This window comes from Platichthys flesus, chromosome 10, assembly GCF_949316205.1.
Source record: "Platichthys flesus chromosome 10, fPlaFle2.1, whole genome shotgun sequence".
Classification (NCBI taxonomy): Eukaryota; Metazoa; Chordata; class Actinopteri; order Pleuronectiformes; family Pleuronectidae; genus Platichthys; species Platichthys flesus.
This window is the reverse complement of record NC_084954.1, coordinates 3287638-3303161: the sequence shown is the minus strand read 5'-3', so window position 1 is coordinate 3303161 and position 15524 is coordinate 3287638. Positions and strand designations below refer to the sequence as shown.

Below are 15524 nucleotides of genomic sequence, written 5' to 3'. Positions count from 1 at the left end.
CTTAAAATGATTTAATCTACATATTCAAAGAGGAGTGAGAAGAAATACACATTTACTTCAGAAATTCTATATCTGACTTTATTCATTAACTTATTCTCAACATTTTGACATTATTCTCGAAATAAAGAGAGGGAAGAAAACTTTTTTCCCTTTCATTATTATAATTGTTTTTATTATGGCTGATCCTAGAACTCAACATCAAGTTCAAAACTCTCCAGTATTTCCTTCACATTATGAAAAAAACATTCTGAAATAAAACAAAAATAATATTCCTATTATAATATAGCAACCCTATTATAATATACATAATCCTATTATGACAAAATAATATAATATGCAAATAAAATAATCCAGTTTCGATAGATAGTTAATGACTCATATCACATTCCCTGCATTCAAACCCCGCCTCTTTACTGTGACTGACAGGTAGAGACATCCAATCGGAGCCCCTGGAGCAGAACGAAGCCAAGCTCATTGGTTGGCAGTTCTCGCGGGGGCGGGTTTAACAACATGTTTATTTGGGTTCTAAGTCAACGCGTAAAAGGAGAGGGGACGTGACCGGTGAAAGTAACAGCCTGCTAACAAGCTAATTTAACGTTAAACTCAGAAACAGCGTCATGGCGGAACGGAAGGACCAAAGTAAAGGTATGAGTGCCTGTAGTTGTGTTAGTTTGTTAGCTTAGCGTTAAGTTTCTGTTCCTGAGAACTGCCCCAGCCCAAGCAATACCAGTTATCTTACCAGTTATCTTACCAGTTAGCTTACCAGTTAGCTAGCTAATTTAGGTTGTGACGTTACTGTTTTGACACGTGTTTAAGTGGCTCCTGTTGTCTTCCTGCCAGGTGCCGCTCACGCGTCCACAGACGATGTAAACGCCTCAATGTTACAGGTGAGTGGGATTCACACGGGTTGTGTGTTTACTGGGAAGTGAGGAACACGAACTGGTCTTTCTGGTTCGCTGTCTCCTGCTGGTAACACGTCGTCAGGTCCACTTTCCACAACACAATTATCATGTTGTTGTTGTTTTTGATTAACGTGTTAGGAATGTCTTCTCCTGATCATTAATAGAATATTATTAAATAAAAATGTCAGCCCTGTGTTGTGGCCGGAGTTAACTCACTGTTACTGGTTCCTTCCTCTGTCTTCTTCTAAATTAAGTTTCAATAGTTTTTTTGTTGTTAAATATTTGAATGATTGATAATGAAATAGTCGCTGATTCATTTTCTTTCAGGCAAGTAATTAACTTTTTATTTTATTTTGTTATCCCATCGACGTCAATTTCCTTCTTCTCTACATGACATTCAACTGTTTTACATAGTTGACAGACGCCTGTTTTAAATCTCTCCATCAACTTCCCTGTATTGTAAGTTAGCCTGTCCAGGTTGCCTTCATGTTGTGGTATAAAACCTCTGAACCATCAGACACAATGGTTTCACCTTGTTGTGTCTCCACTGCGCCGTGAATATAAAACTCCTCTGAATCAACCACCGGGTTTGGACATGAAGGAATTTCTCTTCTTCCACATTATCAACAATTTGTCTCAGCCCCCGTCTTTTGAATTGGGCATTTCAACTGATACTTCTCTTCTGTTCTGCTTCCCTTTCAGGAAGCCATGGCAGATTTTCTCAAGTCCAAGATGGTGCGCATACAAGGAGCTGATCACTTCATGCAGATCTTATCCACCGGCGTCTTCAGTAAGGCTTCTTCTGAACTGACTCTCAAAGTGATGGTCGAGAATAGAATTAAAGATATTACCTTTAACCAGGGCTGGGTGGTGCACTGGTGTCGTGGTTATCAATGTGCACCACGACCTGGATTGCACAATACTTTAATCACCAGGATTTATCAATAGGCTAATAAAGAAGTAAAGACACGTCCAAAGTCCACTGAGACAGTGCAGATGTAGTAAATGTTCCAGAAATCGAATATAGATCCTGTTTATTACTCATCACCATTAGTTCTTTGATTGTATTATTGTTAACACTGTTATGTTCAATGATAAAAATGTCTTTCATTGTTCATATGATGTGTTTGTTCACACGCAGTATTTTTTTAATTTTCAGATGAAACTAAGCCTTTCTTCCCCGAAGAAGACCTCTCATATTCAGATGTCAGCGATTATGATGATGATGAAGATGATTATTTTCAGCAACAGAAAGCTGCTCACCAGCCTAAAGAGCCTCATTCACAAACTGCAAAAAGCACTGATAAGGTAATGCATTTCTCTTTCATCTTCATGCCTCTGCAGCGGTGACAGCTGTAGCTGGAGGCTTTTTGAGCTTTTAGGTTCTTTACAGATTTAAGAAGTTTAAACAGTAGTATATTTATTTAAGACATTGTATTAAGGTGAATTTATGGTAAAAGGCTTGACACGTTTTTGTTTTCCCCCCCAGAAGGATTATAAAGATGAGTTGAAAGCAGAAGAAGAGCAATCCAAGGAGAAAAAGCAGAAGAACAAGCGTAAAAAGATGGTGAGTGTTCACGTGATTCGGATTCTTGCTGTTGTTTTTTCTTCGGCAATGTCTCACGACAGATTTCATTCTTTCTGCTCCAGCGTCGAAAGGAAAAGAAACAATCAGAAAAGGAGAATACAGTAATTTTACCAGTAAGTCTTCTGTTACCAATATTGCTAAGAATTATGATTAAACTATACGTCTAAATGTTCAGAAATCGAATCCAGACTGCGGAGCTGTTTCATGGCTGCTCTGATGTCATTTCAGGAGGAAGAACTCAGCAAGTCGGACTCCTCTGAAAATCAGGAAGAAAATCCTTCTGACAATAATACAGAAGCAAATAAATCCCCAGAACGTGATAAAACTCTAAATGAAACCGAAGCTGCCGGAGATGAGGAAAGGAGCGTTGTTAATAATAGAGAAGAGAATCTTGCTACAATTAATAAGAGAGAAGAAGTAGAACAGGAGGAGGAAAAGGTTTGTGACAATTACACTTTTTTCTCTGTGTTGTGTGAGGTCACTCGTCAAATGAGGATCCTTAAACAACAACCTCGTCTTGTTGCCCACAGGAGTTGGATTCCAATAATTCGTATGCTGTTAAATCGTCACCCGAGGAGACATGTAACCAGAAGCCTTCACAGGAAATACAGGAAAACCAATTAGTGGAGGTTCTGCAGCCCGAGGAGGAGAAGCCTAAAGCTGTGGAGGAGGAGCCTAAAATTGTGGAAGATCCTGAAGCTCAAAGGGAAAGGAGACATGAGCCCAATGAAGAGGTGGGAGCAATGAAAACATACATTTTATTTTTTTTGTGTAATGTTTTCAAAATAAGAGGCTGAAATTGTAATCGGATGTCTTACTTTGACTGTGCAACAGAACCCCACGGCTACAGCTGCAGAGGAGTATGCAAACATAAGCAGAGATCTGGCTGGTGAGTTATATTTTCCTTCCTGACACTCTGCTGTTAAACAAACACGTGAAAGCACCAAACTCACCAGATGGCGACCGTCCTTCCAGGTAAAGGGAATCGTTTGGCAGCTTCCGGAATGTTTGAGCATGCGATTGAATGCTTTACCGACGCCATTAAATTCAACCCACGGGAATATAGGTAAGAACAGGGAAATAAATTCAGTGCAACTTGTATTACAGCACCCAGAAGCAGCGTCTTCTAATCATTTATTATGTTTCAGGTTGTTTGGAAATCGGTCCCTCTGCTATGAAAGAATGCAGCACTTTGAAAATGCTCTGCGAGACGCTGATCTGTCGCTCAGCATGGAACCAAACTGGATAAAGGGTTTATTCAGGAAAGGGAAGGCTCTGTGTGGGCTCAAGGTGAATCCCTGCTCCTGTAACACTGCGTTGTTCTATCTGTGCTTTTAGATCCAGATGCTCAGAACACTTGTAATGTCGTCTTTTCATTCACAGATTCAACACCTGTAGCAGCTTTACTTGCAATTTGTGTTTTTAAAGTCCTCCTTGCTTTTAATGTCCTGTGCAGAGATACTACGAGGCCTCGCTGGTCTATGAGGAGGTGCTACAGCTGGACCGCTCCAGTGCTGAAGCCAAGCAAGAGTTAAAACGAGCACAGACGCTGCACCTCATGGTAGGAAAACCCATGTGCAGCAGTTTGGAAGGAAAAATGTATTATGTGCTTCGGAAAAGGGGGAAAAGTCTGACTTTGACAAGAAGCTGAAAACCTAGAATGCTTTGATGAAAGCTTTAGATGCTGCAGTTTTAAAACGGAGTGCTGTTGGAGCAGTTTGTTTAATTTGTATGTTTCCTCTGTTCAGTTTATATTGAACTCACTAGTTTGAGTTTGTTCACGCGAGCGTCTTAGTTCTGTATCAGAAATAATCTGAATATATGGGATATTGATATATTTTCAATGTTTTGGCTTCACTGAAAAACCATATGCTCAAATTGGCTTTTTGTCACCTTGTGCGTTATAATATTTGAGTCCATGGTTTTTTACTGTCTTTCTGTTGCATGTATTTTCCTGCGTGTATTTGTGCATCACTTCTTTGTGTGAGGATGTAGCCCTGCCTGCTGGTGTCGTGTCAGTGTGAGAGTTTGTCTTTGCACTTTCTCTTCAGGAAATGGGCTTCGGGTGGACAAAGTGCAACGAGGCCCTGAAAAACCACGCCACGCTGCAGGAAGCTACTGAAGCTCTGTTTGCTGCACACGATACTTCCCAAGGTAAATGTCACGTGTTTCCAAAAGATGACATCCGTGAAGACAGCTTGATGATGTCCTGTAGCTTGAGTGGTTCCACTGTTGGCTCTCTTCAGGTGCCGGTGGCAGCAGGGACGATGCAGACGAACGCGTGCTGCTGGCAGAAGATGGCCAGGAGTCTAAAGCTGTCCCTCCAGCCAGTCCTTCTCGAGCCCAGCCGGTCAAAGGGCCTTCTCTGACTTCTTCTCCGCTGCAGAGCAGATCTCAGTCTCACTCGCCGACTCCTCGTCCGAGGAATCATGTGAAACCGTAAGTTCAGTGTTTGTAAAAACATTTGACCTGAATTTGAAAGAAGATGTAGAGGTGCACTGCTCACATTTCTGAGTTATTCTTTTTTTTATCTCTTCTGTTCTGCACAAAGGCAGCTCTACTCCATCTGGGTCGGCGCCTTGGCTCCGACCGTCACCTACGCTTCACTTCATGAGCTCTTCAGCAGGTGAAGTTCCACAGTCTGAGCTTCCTCCAGCTTCTCGACAGGCTTCTGTTCAAACTCTTGTGAATTTGATTGAGATTCCGTCAAATATTTGAGGTTAAACAAAGAACATTTCAATCCACTACTGTTATGTGATTATAATGAGCTTGACGGCACCCATCGTTCAGTCAAGTGCCGTAGAACTACTGTAGAAGAAGAACCTCACAGTCTCTACTAAATCATATATATATTTAAACTTGACTGATTTACTCACAACTCTCCATGTCGTCTTCCTCAGAGTTGGAGTGATCTACAGCATCAAGATAATGCTGGAACACGAATGTGCCTTTGTGAACTACACGAGAATGGAAGACTGTGAAAGAGCCATCCAGTGTTTTGATGTATGTCTTTGTTTTGTTTTTTTAAGGATTGTTTTAATCATCAGCAAATTACATGATTTGGCCTCTGATGAACATTCAGCAGGACGAGAGTGAACGTTCATTCATTCTCCAGCCATCAGAACAACAGGGGAATTTTCACTCACAAGTCACTTTAAACACTAAACTGGTTTTTGAAAGAAGTTGTGGGACAAGCTTTGTTATAAATATATTTGGGCTGGAGTGATGAACCTTGAAAATAACCAGCAACCCCTAGTGTAACAGATGCTCTTTTACACAGAAGACATAATGCAAGTAGTTAAATAGTGAAGAAGTGTTGTTAGTACAAATGGCACCAAGAGTTTCACTTTGCTGATTTAAAGAGCCGTTAAAATGTGAAACTGTCTGTCTCCTCCTCAGGGGATGGTGTTAGAAGGGATCGTGCTCCATGTGCGATATTCCTTCAAAGGCCAAAGCAGGTAAGAGAACAATCCTACATCATAATGATTAGTTCCACTGGGTCGCTTTTACTTCTCTTTTATGAAACAATTGAGCCGTGAAGTGACGAGTGGTTTTTCTCGATGTTGAAGTCTGGGCAAGAAGGAGTGCTTCTTCTGGAGGACCACAGGCTGCACGAGGCAGGACTGCACCTTCAAACACGTCCCTGAGCACAAGAATGTCGACATTAAGAAATTCACCAGTCGACTGGGATTCAACAACATGTAGGAAGTCAAACGTGACTCTGGAGGTCAGACTCTGGTGGAGGGGGGGGGCACTGTTCTGGTTTTAGATTTGGCTTTCGTGACAATCAGCTGCAGGAAAAGAAAATGTGTTTGGACATTTTGTTGCATCAGCGCGATGGCCGTCGCTGTTGCGTGAGTCCAAAGAACACAGAAGAGAATGTGCCTTTTTACTTCAACTCCCCTCAAGCTTTGGGCATTCCTTTGCAATTTTATCAGGGATGATTTGTGCTCTTATCTGCTCTAAGATTCTGTTCAATCACTCAGTCTTTTCTTAATTGCATTTCTTTATTTTAAACTCGAGATATAAGATGTTTTTCTGTGGACTTTTAGTCACCACTAGGTGGCAGCATCACTGTTATCCCTCAACAAACTGTGCTGCTTTCATTTTAAAGGCTGTGATTGATGAGGAGTTTTGCTTTGGCCCCGTTGAGGAGCTGTGTTTAGTTTTGAATCTGTTCATTAACCTGCAGGGCTTCTGTTTGTTTGATGTGTGCTATGGGTCAGATCAGTCGTTATGTAGATTATCTATAATCTTTAAAATGCTCAGACTTGTGGGAGAATCTTGTCAAGTTGGGAAGATGAAGCCTCAACACCAAGTTTGTTAATGTCCACACTTACAAGACCAAACACTTATAATTATATAAAGTCGGTCTCAAGTCTAAAGACAGATTCTGAATCCTTCAGTCCTCGTCGTGCAAATCTTCCTAATTTGGGACGTCACCACGAGGTCAGAGGAAGCCTGACTGGAGAGTGAGAACATTTTTCATTGTCCCACCCACAATGCATTACCAGAACAATCCCGGCAGCAGCTGAGTATCCTGTTGCAGTGTCTCTCTGTCAGAAGCCCTTGACAGTTATGAAGATTTCATTTACACAAGGTTCTTCTGAGCCTCACACTCCTCGGCCTCCCTGACGCGGCCTCCAGGCTGTTCACTGTAGACCCGCCTCAGCCCGGCAGGTTTGTTATTCCAGATCAGATCAGGATCACTCCTATGACTCCGGTTATGCAACGTCTGGAGTGTGAATTACAAAATATTCCCTAAGAGCTGAATAATCGCCTGAAAAGGAGTTTGCTCTGGAAGGAACAGGTTTTGGCGTTTAGCTGTGAAAAGTGCTCGGTCTGGACCTTCAGGGCCGAGCAGCTGGACTCGTGGGCATTAATTGGCCGATGGTGGCATACCTCACAAAGCCCTTTTGATCTGTGTGGGATCTGAGAGCATGAAAGGCCTGTAACACTAATAACATGAACTCTGCCTGAACCCGCAGGCAGCACTGGGACATGTGGTTGATATATCACCAACTTGCAAAAAGGGCCTTTTATTTAATCTGATTGGTCGGCCCGGCTCTGCCCCACTAGAAACCTGTTCAAATGCAGATAAAGACTGATAAGAGCTCAGTGTTCACAGACCGGCAGGAACCAACATCCCGCCACTCTGCGCTCCAATCCCGGACTTAACCAAAGCAAACACCAGGAAGATTAAACGTGTCTTGTAAAACGGGGGCCGTCTGGTTTGAAGAGCTTTTAGCGTATTTCTCTCCCCCTAAAGGAAACAGAGAAACACACAGGGACAGAAATGAACCAGCTGACACGGCAGGTTGCTCTCCCACTCTTTGCTTTTTTGATATATGGCTATGCAGCAAAAAATCCTCCACACTCCCCCTCAAGAGAAGTTTTTCAGCCGGGGTAATTGAATGCATCTCTGTGAGCGCGGGGACACGTAATCTCATTTTTATTCTAATTTCTGTGGTTCCTCGGCGCTGGTAAATAAACTGTTGATGTGACGAGAGGCAGAAGCTGAGTCACGCTGTGTGTCAACAGTCTAATTCTCTCAGGAAGCCAAAAGAAAAGCTCCACACGTCTTCAACCCAAACCCAGAACGTCCCCAGCAGGGCTGCTGCTGCTTGTCCTCTTTTAGAGGAGGGACACTTCACACTGGACGCACCAGTTTGTTCATGTTTTATTCACTACAAACTCTTGGAGGGACATTGTCCTTGCATTTTAACATCTTATCACTTTTAAGACATTTTCAGCCAAAGTCTGAGTCGTTTTTTAAAGTGAATTGATGAGTCAACGCTTTTCCTTTGATTTAAAACTTAAAATGGTGCAAATCTTTTTTTTATTCCTTAATTTCTTTGCAACAATGTGCTATTTTTTTTAATCAGATTCTGGTGAAAGAACAGTTATTGTTGGTCTTGAAGACCGTTTGCTGGATTTCTAAATGTTCCTATTTAAAAAACATGCTTAAGGTTGTTTTGTTTTATCATAAATGTAAGTTAAACTTGGTTTTAAATGCAATGTTTACTGAAATACTGGACTAAACTTCAGGAGATTAAAGACTTAAACTTGGAGTTGGCCTCTGTGTGTGATTTCTTAACAGATATGATGAGTCACTTATCTCATCAGAGATTTCCTCACTGTCAACAGTTTCACCAGAAGTGTCTCAAAAAAAACACCAATAATAAAAAGTGACCCCACAACGTGTTTCATTCACAGTGTAGATGTATAATTGTGGATCACACCTTTTGTGTTGTGTCCTGATGAGGTTACAGTGAGATAAACACAATGTTGTGATGGAAGGACTCACACAATAGAGGAGGCATCTGCTTCAGTGTCGGCCCGACTCTGCTGGATCCCTTTGTTGCACTGTGTGATGAATACAGTAATTGTCACAATGAGAAATTGACCTTCCCTTTTAATCGAGACAGACGCCCCCTTAACAAGTTAGAGAAGCACAAACCCAATTAAGGAATTGATTGCTTGCTTTCATTCTCCTCATCTGCATCAGGGTCATATAGGGAAGATAAATGAACGTCTCGTCTTTTGTCCACCCTGTCGTCCCTGCTGCTGGAGACTGAACCGAGCAGGACCAACGTCTTTCTTCTCCCGCTTCACAAACTCCGGCCGTCTGCTGTTGAACAGAGGATGAGAAATGTGTCACTCCTTCATTCTGCTGTTCAAACACAGGTCTTTATGTTAATTGGATTGTTTAATGGATCATTCAAATGACCGTTCAACAACTGTTCTCATATTTCGTTCCTACATCGAGCTTCACAAAAAGGAAACGAGGGAAATAAAAATACAAACGAATGTCAGAAGAGAGAAGTAAAAACATTTTACTGGGCATCAAACGTTCGAGAAAATGTCCGGAGCAACTGACGTGGAGATTCTCATTCTCACATAAAGCTCCTTCACAAAGATTCATGTCCGCAGTTTGTCTGAAAGCAGTTTATTCTCATAATAAATCACGTGAACACAATTATTACATTATTATTGCAAGTCTCTCTCAACAAAGTGTTGTACAGAAGAGGAAATAAACCACATGAGGGAATTTAAATGAAAACAAAAACAAAGAAACACAAGCACAGGAAACTAGAAGCAGGTAAAAATGAAAACAGATTAAAAGAAGGAAAATATAGATTAATATTAACCTTTAAATAAATAAAGCACCTGAGAAAGAATACAAAAAACAACACGTGTTTTAAATTGTAGTCAGCTGTAATATAAAGATTGTTTCTGTTTTAGTGTGAACATGATGTATACGTGGTGTACCTCCCTGTGTTTCTTCTAAGTGGAACACTTTATTCCCGGTGCAGGTTTTCATGTGTGCGTGTTCCTGTTCTCACGCAGACTGCCGGGCGACGCGGAGGATAATGGCTTCGACTCCCTTTTGTTCTCCTCCCTGATGAATGGCACCTTAAAGGTTGAATCGCACATCTCCTTCTCGTCTCCTCCTCGTCTCCTCCTCATCTCCTCCTCATCTCCTCCTCATCTCCCTTTAACTTGATTAGAGGCTTGTAAACAAAACCAAAAAGAAACAGACTTTTGGGCTTTTGGAGGCAGCGCTGCACACAACGTGATGCACAGCTGGACACGTCTCAACCTGCGTGGCCTCCATGTACTTACTTGAGGGGGGGGGGCACATATGTGGGCTGTGAGTGCTGTAAACATTAAAACCTCCCGTGTGCTTTGTATTTCATCTCGCCATCGACCCACACGTCCGGAGGCAGCGAGTGTAAGGGCATGAAAAATGTCGCGGCCTGTAAATCCTCTCATTGTTGCCTCAAGCGGTTTGACTTCCAATAATTGACGGCAGTTTCCCATACATCACCGGGCCCCGTTCCTGCAGATCTGCTGGTGCTGCGACCCGCTGGGGCCTCGTTCACACGCCGTCCACCGGCTTTCCTCACCCTCGTTTCTCCACAACCATAAATTAACCTCTACAACCAAATAATGCAGCCATTAATCTGCAGGTTATCCCTCGGACAGTGATTTATAACAGGTGACACTTGTAATAAAACTCTGGCCTCCAGGCAAACCTCACCACCCTGTGCACTTCCTGTACCAATGAAACCTGCTTCCGTGGAGGCAGATAGAGCTGAGTGGCGTGTGGGCTCCGTTAGTCGTCCATTAGAAAGCACTGGTGCTTATGAGCGTGTGACAAACGGTGATTCACTGCAGCTCTTTGTCCTTCAGTCCTTGAAGGCGTCAACCTCGTCAAATTTATCTTCATTACTTAACCAGGTTTACAGCACGTTGAGCTTTATTGAGCAAACAAGGCGGTTTGTTGTGCAGTGTTTACCGCCTGTTTAAGAAGCACTGAGGAGGCTGTTTATCTCCTCTGGACGTAGAGCAACCAGGATGTCTGGGACAATTTAAGACTTCCTCCTGCTCGCCCCCTGTTTGAAAATGCTGCAGAGGATCCATCGGTTCCTCCCGTTGTAATGAAGCTCCCCGGGGGGGCCTGGGGGGGCCCGGGCGCTCCGTGTGAAGACGCCTTGGTACCCGAGCGATTCATTACCTCTGAAATGTGAGCTTTTGTTCCGTTTTCAGCCCCATTAATCTTGGGCTGCCTCCTGGCACGCAGGCCAGGTACTGCTTAGGTAATTACAGTTAATCATCATTCAGCCGAGCACATGGACTGCAGGGGCCCCTCTCTGGTTTCTGTGCAGGGGCCCCCCCACCCCTCATCTCCAACTGTAACTCTGCGTTCCAGTTGCACCAAAAACCTAATATTTTCCCTTCTGGAGTTTTGGTGATTGTGTCCTGCAGGGGTTTTATTGCCCGAGTCGTGCACAAGCATCCCAGCTCAGTCTCCCAGTTCCCCCTGGTTTAAAAACAGACCCTGGCCACCCAGCTGTCACCGTCTCAGTAACTGGATCCCACTGTTCACCTGACGATTACGATTGTGATTAATGCACAGGTTAGAAGACGGATGATTTCCAGGAGCAACAAGCAGAAAGGCTCCATCTGCATCTGGGCGTCCTGCAGCAGAGGAGCTCGGAGACGGACATCTTCATTACCCAGGGTTCCTGCTCGGGGGGGAAACACGGAGCAGCAACTGTAAACGTTTGGAGCCGAAGCAGTTCAATGTCTCTAATCAGAAAATAATGAACGATTTAAATATTTGATGAACAGTGTGAGTCATTTACAGGCAGGGTTGTGGCTGTGGAGGGCAGGACTGGTTTGTTATGATCCAGACTGAAATATCTCAACAACCATTCACTGGATCACGATGAAATCTTTCTAGATACATTCGTGATCCTCAGATGATGAATCCTCCCGACGTTGATAATCCTCCGACTTCTCCCTTAGCGCCACCATGAGGTTCTGAATGACACCTTTATTTTGAAAGTTAAACGTTGATGCTAATAACGACAGAAGCCTTGATTTGATCTATCTAAATAAAAAGACATAACCGGTGTTTCCTGAGTGCGTATTTTCCTTTTGAACGATCTCTATCTTGAAAACATATATGTTAGATTTTCGAGTCACTCACCAGATAAAAGCAAAATCCTCTCCAGCGTCTGAGGAAACTCGAAGCTGTTGCACATTCCGTTAAAGAGCAGCCACCGGCTCTCAGGGTCATTGATTAACATTTTAGATAAGAGCAAAGAACAGAATCGATGAGCTCTGTTCTATCAGAGAAAACCTGCCCTGAGCGCTTTGTGGCTCTGAATGTGAATGAAGATAAACCCAGATGAGAAGGTTTGAGTCCGACCTCTTTCAAGGAGAACAAAAGCAAACTCCATCAAGGCCGCGCTGCTGTTTGCTCTGCTGCCATCACGCTGACTGCAAAGGGCGCCGAAGAGACGTGGAGTGAAGGCAGCGCCCGGTGCTCTGATGTCACCCACTGGGTTTTCTGTGGACGTTAATCTTTCGGTAAAGATACAAACTAAAGATACAGAAAATCAGTTTGTCTTTCGCCTGTGAAGAACGCAGCAGGAGATTGTGGAGGTCCGACGTGTTCACAACAATCTGGAGTATGTCTCTGAACGTTTAGCCGAATGTAGCGGTGCATGAATAGAGCAGCAGGAGACGTTTGAATTCTCCCTCATCGCCCAAAACTCTCGAATCTCTGCGTCTTTACAATTTGACGTCTCTCTGTTCCTCTTTTTCATCCTGAGATGTTTTTACTCCTTCAGTTCTGTGTGCGTGGTGTCATTTTATAAATAAAGCTTGATGATTGATTATCATCGTTCAGCTCTGGTAGCTGAGTTTGATGGCGGTTGTTTTCTACCTGGAGGGGGGGGGGGTCATGTGATCAGAGCCTTTTTAAACGAAACTGCGAGGTCAAGTCGTGGCTGATAAGAACTGTCATAGTTTCTTTCTTTCATTTTCTGCCCGTCCAGCAGCACCAGTGTTTTCTAACCAAAAAGCGCGTTAAACAGAAAAGTGGACTCCAGCGGTGATGCTTTCTAGATCTGAAACGCAGCAGAGCGGATGGAGCCCCACAGAGGAACAGGAAACAGGAAGGGACACCAGCCTTGTGTGTGAAGGCTTCAGGGATATCGGATAATCATTTCAGGAGAGAACCTTCGCTCGATGAGGCCTCTGCGATTGTTTGCTTCCACCTTTGTGTCCCCAGCACGGCTGCCACCTTCAAACCGCAAGACACCTGTCCCTTTGTGTGACGCTACACACACACACACACACACAGACACATAGACACACACACTGAAGGCCTCTGGGGTTTTGCTGCCCAGTCATTTGGCACATTTTTGACGTTGAATCCCGAAAGAAAAAAGACAAAATGAGCGAGCGAGGAGGGAGAGGGAGCAATCTACGCTCCACTGAAAGACGCTCTTTGTTGAGCACTCCTGTGTCAACCCCCCCCCACCACCACCACCACCACCACTCCCCCACCGCCGCTTCCCTCCTCCATATCCCCCCTCCTCCCCTCCCCTCCCCTCCCAGCCTCTCCAAAGCCCGGGTGGATTTTTCATTAAATGCTATCAGAATTGTGACTGGTCCTATTCATGGGCAGATGGAGGTCTGGCTGTGCGGCTGGAGACCAATACCTTCAGTGGAGAATGACAGGAATCCGGGTGAAGGTCGGGGGGGGGGGGGGGGGGGGGGGGACCGACTTTACCCGACCTGACAGAGGACGAATAAATGAAAAGAAGCTGCATCGCATATTTGCTTTTTTTTTATTTGTATTTCCTCCTCACGTGGCTTTCTTCTTTGTGTGTTCAGAGCTTCTTAACATGATTAATGAATTCCTCCCAACCAAGATGATCTCTCTCCAGTTGGACTCTTCTTCGTTTGCAGAGAAAAAGGAAAACAACGTCACATTTGTTAGAGTCGACGTCGGCTCCACGGCTTCTCCAAGTAAGACCTCCTTGTCCTTACCCCCCCCCCCCCCCTAATAAAAAGCAGCTACTTAGAGAGTTAAGAGCACTCGGCCCAAACAAAACAACATATTGTGCCAGTGTTTCCTCAGACAAACAAGGTGACCAGATCCATGCACTGGTCACTTCTCACCAAAGGGGAGAGATAAACCTCGGGTATTGTCGGAGAGTGGTCGATTATGTCACGGGACAATGGGAGGCAGCGGGTTGGAAGAAAAACACAAACAATGATTTCCGCAACAGCAATTTAATCCTCTGGCGTTAAAACCTGACACAAAGTGGACAAAGGGGGCGGAGGCTGGCACAAGTAAAACCCCCGAACCTGAAGATTAAGCACCGAAAAAAAGAAAAAGGGAGATTGAGAGAGAGAGAGAGAGAGAAGGAAGAGAAAGAGGATCTTTTGTATAAAAAGGGCCTTTATGTGCTTTTGAAGTCGCTGAGACCTGCCAGCCGTCCTCAGCCTCTCTTTGTAGGCGGCCCCCATGTCCCACAGCAAACCACCACCTCACTTTCATCTGCCCGTCATCTTAGGGGGCAATTAATGCCATTCAGGTCTACCCACTACAGAGAGAGAGAGAGAGGGAGAGAGGGATGGTGGGAGGACTCGTCTACTTGTTGAAGCAGGGGCTTGACAACAGTTTCGTTTGGCCTAATTTGCCGCGTACGAGGCGAGGGACGTTTCTCGATCGGCTGACGCTCCTCTCCTGTTATTATTTATATTTGATTGGGCTCCTGGGCGGAGAGGAAACCAGCCAGGCTGCCGCTTGGTGAATATTTCACCGCCCTCACGCAGTAAGCCTTTCCATGATGGCCCCCCCGTGAGTAACGTCCCACTCTGCTCGGCACTGGACGAATCTGCGTGTGAGGAGAAGCCACTGGGTTTTTATTGTTGACCTTTTCCCTCTCTGCTGTAGTTCCCTTTGCCCTGGGGACCCCCCCCCCCCCCCCCCCCCCACACACACACACTGTTGGTCCTCTGCTGTTTCTAACACAGTGGCCGTGGCCCCGGCGTCTGCGAGAGGCATGGGGAAATAAAGCCTCCATTTGCATTACGTAATTTCATGCATTATTCAGAGCTTCGGAGAATCATTTCAACCCAGGCAGCTCCTCAGAGGGCAGGGAGGAGATAACTGTTAGTGACAGGCCCGGCTCATGAAATGCAGAGTGACTTAACCACCCAATCTGCAGATATTACCCCCAGCCCGGATTGGGAAAATAGACGGGCGGCACGCTCACAGAATGTACACACCTGCTGTTGTTTTCACTTCTCTTCTGTCTCACTGACGGGGAACAGGAGGTATCAGATGCACGGGTTTATGGCATTTCTGTCTCGTGACGCTCTTGGTGTTTTCAAAGGCTTTCAAAGGCCGTGGAAAACCACAGCACAGATGAATAGTTCTGCACAGGCAGGTGTGGATCTGCCGCTCTCCTCCTCCTCACACACACAATCACACACACACAATCACACACACACACACACAAAGCCACAGAAGATTCTGGCGCTGTTGGATAATGATGCTCTATATCTGCTTCTGTTTGTTTTCCACGCCGCGTCTCCTCTGCAGCCTGGTACCTTCACACCACTGTCATTATTGAGTAATATGTAAAGATGCTACCGTCCTAATCCGTTGTGTTAATAGGCTGCTGGAGTGGAAGCAGAATCCACTGCGGCGGCGAGGAGTT

The 15524-nt window shown here is 44.6% G+C and overlaps 1 protein-coding gene across 2 annotated transcripts; it reads left to right on the top strand.

The window, feature by feature from the left end:
- The first annotated feature begins 501 nt into the window (after positions 1-501).
- Positions 502-8561, top strand: LOC133962102 (uncharacterized). 2 transcript variants are annotated; one of them, XM_062397552.1, is made up of 18 exons: positions 502-645; positions 841-887; positions 1605-1692; positions 2062-2210; positions 2395-2469; positions 2553-2603; positions 2719-2928; positions 3021-3224; positions 3325-3379; positions 3466-3556; positions 3639-3780; positions 3947-4051; positions 4542-4644; positions 4737-4929; positions 5042-5116; positions 5391-5493; positions 5890-5948; positions 6060-8561. In XM_062397552.1, exons 1-18 carry the CDS (start codon positions 618-620, stop codon positions 6193-6195), a joined length of 1914 nt encoding a protein of 637 aa, XP_062253536.1. In that variant the 5' UTR covers positions 502-617; the 3' UTR covers positions 6196-8561. The 2 variants fall into 2 exon arrangements, with proteins under 2 accessions (XP_062253536.1, XP_062253535.1); XM_062397551.1 differs by having other exon boundaries at positions 2392-2469.
- The last annotated feature ends 6963 nt before the right edge of the window (positions 8562-15524 follow it).

What these genes read in the sequence shown, in the direction of transcription:
- LOC133962102 (XM_062397551.1), top strand. Translation starts at nt 618, where the DNA reads ATGGCGGAACGGAAGGACCAAAGTAAAG. An exon ending in TGCACACGATACTTCCCAAG is followed by an intron (nt 4,645 to 4,736) that starts GTAAATGTCACG and finishes GGCTCTCTTCAG; the next exon opens with GTGCCGGTGGCAGCAGGGAC. An exon ending in TCCTTCAAAGGCCAAAGCAG is followed by an intron (nt 5,949 to 6,059) that starts GTAAGAGAACAA and finishes TCGATGTTGAAG; the next exon opens with TCTGGGCAAGAAGGAGTGCT.